The 6,614-nt window shown below is 42.3% G+C and overlaps 1 protein-coding gene across 1 annotated transcript; it reads left to right on the forward strand.

Annotated features, from left to right (window-relative positions):
- The first annotated feature begins 437 nt into the window (after positions 1-437).
- Positions 438-3,477, forward strand: SPINK8 (serine peptidase inhibitor Kazal type 8 (putative)). Its single transcript, XM_034997533.1, has 3 exons — positions 438-555; positions 2,523-2,569; positions 3,352-3,477. Exons 1-3 carry the CDS (start codon positions 489-491, stop codon positions 3,475-3,477), a joined length of 240 nt encoding a protein of 79 aa, XP_034853424.1. The 5' UTR covers positions 438-488.
- Positions 3,478-6,614: the final 3,137 nt, after the last annotated feature.

The raw sequence follows: 6,614 nt of genomic DNA on the forward strand, positions 1-6,614 counted from the left end.
TCAGTACTGATATTGATTACTAAATATTAACACCAAAGTAATAATATGGAAGATTAAGAAAGGATTAAGAAATGTTGTTTTGTTCCTTCTGTTGATTTAACACGAGTCACTGAACTTCCTAGTGACTGCCCTTCTTACCTCAGAGATAAAGATCAACTTTTAAACATTTAATCGCAAAGTTCTTGGTGCCTATTCTTTATCAAATGATCCCCTGCAGATAGTCTTTATAAGCTCTTTTTCTGGCATCTTCTAAAATTCCATTTTTGAGATCATTTTCTTCTAATGTCCAATTGTTCTAGAGAAATAAATGAAGCCACTTAATTGCATCAGACAAAATTCATTCCAAATGGCCTGAGGAAAGAACATACTTGAAGGATTTAGACTTCACTTCCTGGTCAATGCGGGATCTCTGTGAGAATGCGTACTTCACGTGGAACTTGCTCTCTCCAACATCAAAGGCTGCATATTTTCATAGCTCTTCTGCCACCATGAAGGAGGTTTTCTCGAATGCCGTCCTTGTCCTGGCCATCTCCGTGTGGGCTGCCCTTGCAGTTGGTGAGTTATGTATCCTTGCTCTGCCCACGTTTTCTGGGGGATATCCAGTATTACAGGAAAATCAGAGGCAGGAGTGGAAGTGCTGTTCAGTTTTGTTTAATACTAATTCCTTTATGTTACAGATGTAGAAACTGAAACCCAGAGGAAGAGAGGATTCATTCCCTCAATGTCATTGGTATCAAAGCTGGGAGTCAAATCCAGACCTTCCAAACCCAGGACTACTGAACTTTCCAAAATACCTGATTACTATCGAGGCATTCAAACCTTAAAAACATTCATTTCCAGAATCTGTATATTTACATTTCTCAAACCCCAAAGGGAGTATCAGGGAGGACAGCGAAGCAGAGACTGCCAGGAGGCGGTGGTGAGGGGCTATAGTTACAGGGCGGAATGAGGAAGTATGGGGACTTATGGAATTTTCCCTTTTTTGGTAATCTGAGGAACTGTGCGTGGCTGTAACTGGTCAGTTAGGGCCTATGGCTATTTCATGTGGATTGCTTCATGAGCCTGTTGGTGTTAGCTTGGTTGTCGGTGGTCACTGTGGGCCCTCTTGCCTTCTTCAGATTTCTACTGCACAAGCCTGTTGCCTAAAAGCAGCCTCTACACTCAACAGGTCCTGTTTCCAACTGGACTCTGAAATTCTCATTTATCTTCAATGTTTTACTTTCTATTGGTGCTTTCTCTCACTTAAAACATTTTTTTCAAGACTCTCACATCTTAAGAGGCTCTGTAACAAATTGAAAACTGTTCTTCCTGCCTCTAATATCTTATGGGGAAAACCCCTCTTCTTCTACTGAAGAAAAAACTATTTCCTTCTACTCCAAGACTTCTGACACCAAATGTGTGGGTTTTCCACACCAAGCAATCCTCCCATTTTCTGTGGACATCAACTGGGTATCCCACAATTTAATATAATTATGGCACTACTATCTGGCATCCATCCAAACACCACAGTTAAGGATTCAGTCCCACAAGACTGCCCCTACTTGGGACAGCAGTCACAAGACTGGGCCACCAGTACTTCTAACCAAAGAGTTATAAGTCAGGAGTTCCCCTGACCCCCTCCTCAGGTTCAGTAACTTGCTAGAACGGCTCACAGAGCTCAGGATAGTGCTTTACTTACTGTTACCAGTTTATTATAAAGGACACAACTCGGGAACAGCCAAATAGAAGAGATGCATAGGACAAGGTATGTGGGAAGGGGCAGAGAGCTTCCATGCCCTCTCTGAGCATACCACCCTCCCAGCACTTCAGTGTGTTCAACCTGGAAGCTCTCCAAACCTTTTGGTTTAGGATTTTTATGGAGGTTCCATTATGACAGTGTCAACTGAGAAAAAGAGGCAAAACTGAAAAAGAACAAAGGCTTCCATCTGAGGTCTCGGAATTGCAATTTGGCAAGCACGGTTTCCAGAGTAACCAGAGAAGTGTCCTGCTCACATGGGAAAGTGAGAGGGGTTTTATGAGAAAGAAAGAGGGTAACTACAGGATATAAAGAAGAGAAAAGAACTTAATTCAGTGCTAACCGGTTGAGCTGCTTTTGGTGACTACCTAGTCAATTATTTTATAGGTGCGATCAAACAAAACTCCTCCTGGAATGCATTAGTCAATGTTTCTGTCTTCATAAAGATCATGTCGACAGTTTTATGGTCTGAGGACCTGTTGTTCTGTTGGATTTTACAAGCAACTGTTTGTAATACAATGGCCCCTTCTGGCCCAGTTCAAGAGTTCATTAGTTAGAAAGGAAAATAGAGCTTCAAAATGGAATCTCTCCTGTCTAAATATTTTATACAATTCCACAAAGGCACGCTTGATTAAATCATTGGTCACTGGCCATTAATTTAATCTCCACCTTCTGATGGGATATGTTGCTTCCTGTGTGCCAAGCAGGGTCTCCCTCATCCTAGCTTTTTTCCCCTAAGGTCAGAAGACAGAGCAGCAACTCTTCCGAATGTGTTTTTGTCTTCCAGATTTCCCTCTTCCTACAGGCACAGGGGCTCGCCTACAAGAGACAAAGGTGAGCTCTACTTCCTTGGTTCCCAAGAACAAAATGGGGAGTAAACCAGTTTCCTGGATAGTCCCCAGAGCTTTCTTCTGAGAGGTGCGGGGGGAGGGGACTTGTGTGGGAATAACACCACAGTAAAAGCTGGGTCATCAACTGTGTGTAGCACATTTCATATGTTCCTGGGCCCTCTTCCCATGCATTATTCCAAGCAGTTCATACTCTCTTGTGGGATAGAAGCCAAGTATTTTGAATTAAATGGATGATGAAGTCATGGCTCAAGTTCAGGTCCGTCCTATGCTGCAGTGGACATTCTTTCAGCCGAGATAGGCCAAAATGTACATCCTGCCTCCCCCACACTAAGGCCCCACAAATATTCTATACCTTCCTTCTATACCCTACCTCTGCTGTGATAAGTTTGACATCACTGCTGTCTGAAGCACCACACACAAGTCACTCAGTAATGTTCATAAGAAAAGTCTAACCTTCAAGACATGTTCCTTTCTGTAATCTAACAATCACATTTTGTGGTTGGTAGGGCGGGATTTTCATCCTAATGAGGAACTTACATCTTAGACTGGGGAGTTCACAGATTATATGTTACATTATAGTATATATTATATTATAGTCATATTGTTGAGTATGTGCCAGGGGTCAAACCCCAAAGCTGCTAAAGACTGTTCCCTGGATGCTTGGTCTCGCATTCCTTCTTCAAGCCCCCTACCCCACTACCAGTGACAATGGTCAGAGGTCCTGGAGGAAGGCATCTGAAGCAGTAATCTGTGTCTCATCTTCAGGCGCAGTGCACTGGGAATATAGATAAGTGCTGGATTTTCTCTTACATCAAACCAAGTGAACCCATATGTGGCAGTGACCAGGTTACTTACAGTGGTGAATGCCATCTCTGCTCCCAAATCCTGTAAGTCTTGATTTTTATTTTCCCTTCTCCCAGTCAGGAGGCTAAAGGTAGCCAAGATAGGAGTAACCTCTTCAGAACGCTTCCTACTGGTTAGATCTTCCCTTCAGTGACTCCTCCATGATTTGTTCCTCCATTTCTTCGATCTTCCCTTATGCTCTCAGAAGTGATCCCATTCACACAATTGCAGAAACAGAAACCCACTGAGTCGAGAGTGTTCTGTCTGGCCTGGACAAGTATCAAGTGGAAAGTTCTCAGCAGCAACGAGCCACAGCAATCAGATCATGTGACCGCAGATGAGGGTTACCCTCAAGCCCCCTCAGGCCAAAGAACAAAAGCCTGATGAAGAAGAGGAAGAGGGGGCCAGGTGCAGAATCTTTCCAGCTGTTGCTTTATTGATCCTTAAATGGGTATTATCCTCTCAAACAACTTTCTTTAGCTTCCAACTTTCTTTTAGCTTTCATGCTTTAGCTTTCATGGCTTAGTCTTTGGGCCCATCATATGTTAGGCATGAAGTGGCCAATGCTTTGGTCTAAGAGGAACAGCAAGGCACAGAGGTTTTCATCAAGGAGGCTGCCTTACAGAGTTTGGAGGAGGATTCCCTGACATCTGCTTTCTCCTTTAAGGAAAAAGCAACACCTTTGGATGACTAAGATTTAGAGATTAAGTCCAGTATTTTAAGAGAGAGAAAAAGCAAAGACAGGAGAGTAGATAAAATTTTCTTTCTCTCCTTCCTCTTGGCTTCTCCTTAAAAGAAGAAATAATAATCCTGGTCACAATAAGAGATGTCAAGCTGGGCAGGATTGGACTTTCTTGCATGCCTTCCTGCATAAATACCAAAATTTACACTAGAATCCATAAAAGACTTGTGAGGTGAACAACTTTAGTGTCAGCCTCCAGCACTGGCATAGAAGCTGACAATCAGAATGCACAGTCTGGGGCGCCTGGGTGGCTCATGGTTAAGCGACTGCCTTCGGCTCAGGTCATGATCCTGGAGTCCCGGGATCGAGTCCCGCATCGGGCTCCCTGCTCGGCGGGGAGTCTGCTTCTCCCTCTGCCCCTCCCCCCTCTCATGTGCTCTCTCTCTCAAATAAATAAATAAAATCTAAAAAAAAAAAAAAAAAAAAGAATGCACAGTCTGGGGGGTTTAGGACATCACAGACCCAGAGAAGGCTAAAACCAGGAGATACTTGAGAGATAGATGACTTTCAAAGAACTCACACTGACTAGTATTTTCTAAAATATATTCTTTTTTTTTTTTAAAGATTTTATTTATTTATTTGCGAGAGAGAGAATGAGAGACAGAGAGCATGAGAGGGAGGAGGGTCAGAGGGAGAAGCAGACTCCTCGCTGAGCAGGGAGCCCGATGCGGGACTCGATCCCGGGACTCCAGGATCATGACCTGAGCCGAAGGCAGTCGCTTAACCAATTGAGCCACCCAGGCGCCCCTCTGAAATATATTCTTAGTAGTTAATAGGGGAATGAAAGGATTTTACTGTATAATAATCTAGTTTGGACTGATACCACATTAATTACCAAAGTATTTTTAAAAACTTTGCTCCTGATAGCTCCATTCTACCCCCTCTTCTTTGTATATTATCACGCAAATTATACCTTCATACATGGATGCCCATCAATATAGACTGGTAATTATTGCTTTATGTAGTTGCCTTTTCAATCAGAGAGGAGAAAAAAATTATAGACAAAACATACATTTATACTGTCTTTTCTATTTCCCTATATAGTTACCTGTACTGGTTCTCTCTGTTTCTTCATGTGGATTTGAGGTTCTGTCTAGTGTCTTTTCTCTTCAGCCTGAAGGACTGTCTTTAGTATTTTGAAGCAACAAATGCTCTCATTTGGGTTGTTTCCTCATTTTAGCTGTTGTGAATAGTGCTGCTATGAACATTTATGTAAAGGTATGCACTTGAGCACCTGTTTTCAATGTTTGGGGTATAAACTTAGGAGTGGAATTTGCTGGGTCCTATAGTAATTATATGTGTAACTTACTGAGAAACCACCAAATGTTTCCCACAGGGACTCGACCATTTTACATTCCTGCCAGCAACACTGAGGGTTCCAATTTCCTCACATTCTCCCCGACATTTTTTAATATCCATCCTGTGGATGTGAAATGATCTCTCATTATGGTTTTAATCTACATTTCCCTAATGACTAATGATGTTAAGCATCTTCATGTACTTGTTGGCCATCTGTATACCTTCTCTGGAGACATGTCTATTTGAGTCTTTTGCCCCATTTTTTAAAAAGATTTTATTTTATTTATTTGAGAGAGAGAGAGAGAGAAACAGCATGAGAGGGGAGAGGGTCAGAGGGAGAAGCAGGCTCCCCACTGAGCCAGGAGCCCGATGCGGGACTCGATCCCAGGACTCCAAGATCATGACCTGAGCCAAAGGCAGACGGTTAACGACTGAGCCACCCAGGTGCCCATTTTTTTTTTACTTCATTCTTTGTCTTTTTATTTTTGAACTGTAAGAGTTCTCTATATATTCTTAATACTAGATATTATAATTTGTAAATATATTCTCCCATTCTGTAGATTGTCTTCCACTTTCCTGATAATGTATTTTGATGCACAAAGTTTTGAATTTTGATCAAGTCCAATGTATATATATGTATTTTTTCCTGCTGCTTCTCCTGCTTTCAGTGTCATACCTAAGGAGCCCCTGTAAAATCCAAGGGCATGAAGACTTACCCCTATGTTTTCTTCTAAGAGTTTTATAGTCTTGGCTATTAAATTTAGGTTGTAGGGACGCCTGGGTGGCTCAGTCAGTTAAGCGTCTGCCTTCAGCTCAGGTCATGGTCCCAGGGTCCTGGGATCCAGTCCCACATTGGCCTCCCTGCTCAGCGGGGAGCCTGCTTCTCCCTCTCCCTCTGCTGTTCCCCCTGCTTGTGCTTTATCTCTCTCTCTGTCAAATAAATAAATAAAATCTTTAAAAAAATTTAGGTTGTAGATCTATTTTTGAGTTAATTTTTATTATGGTGTGAGACAGAGGTCCAGCTTCATTCTTTTGCATGTGATTATCTAGTTGTCCCAGCACCATTTGTTGAAAAGACTATTCCTTCTATCACTGAAAGGCCTTGGCACCCTTGTCAAAAATAAATTTGTCATAGATGTTTGAA

The sequence above is a fragment of the Mirounga leonina genome, unplaced genomic scaffold (genome assembly GCF_011800145.1).
Source record: "Mirounga leonina isolate KUSES-001 unplaced genomic scaffold, KU_Mleo_1.0 Mir_94, whole genome shotgun sequence".
In the NCBI taxonomy this organism is placed as follows: Eukaryota; Metazoa; Chordata; class Mammalia; order Carnivora; family Phocidae; genus Mirounga; species Mirounga leonina.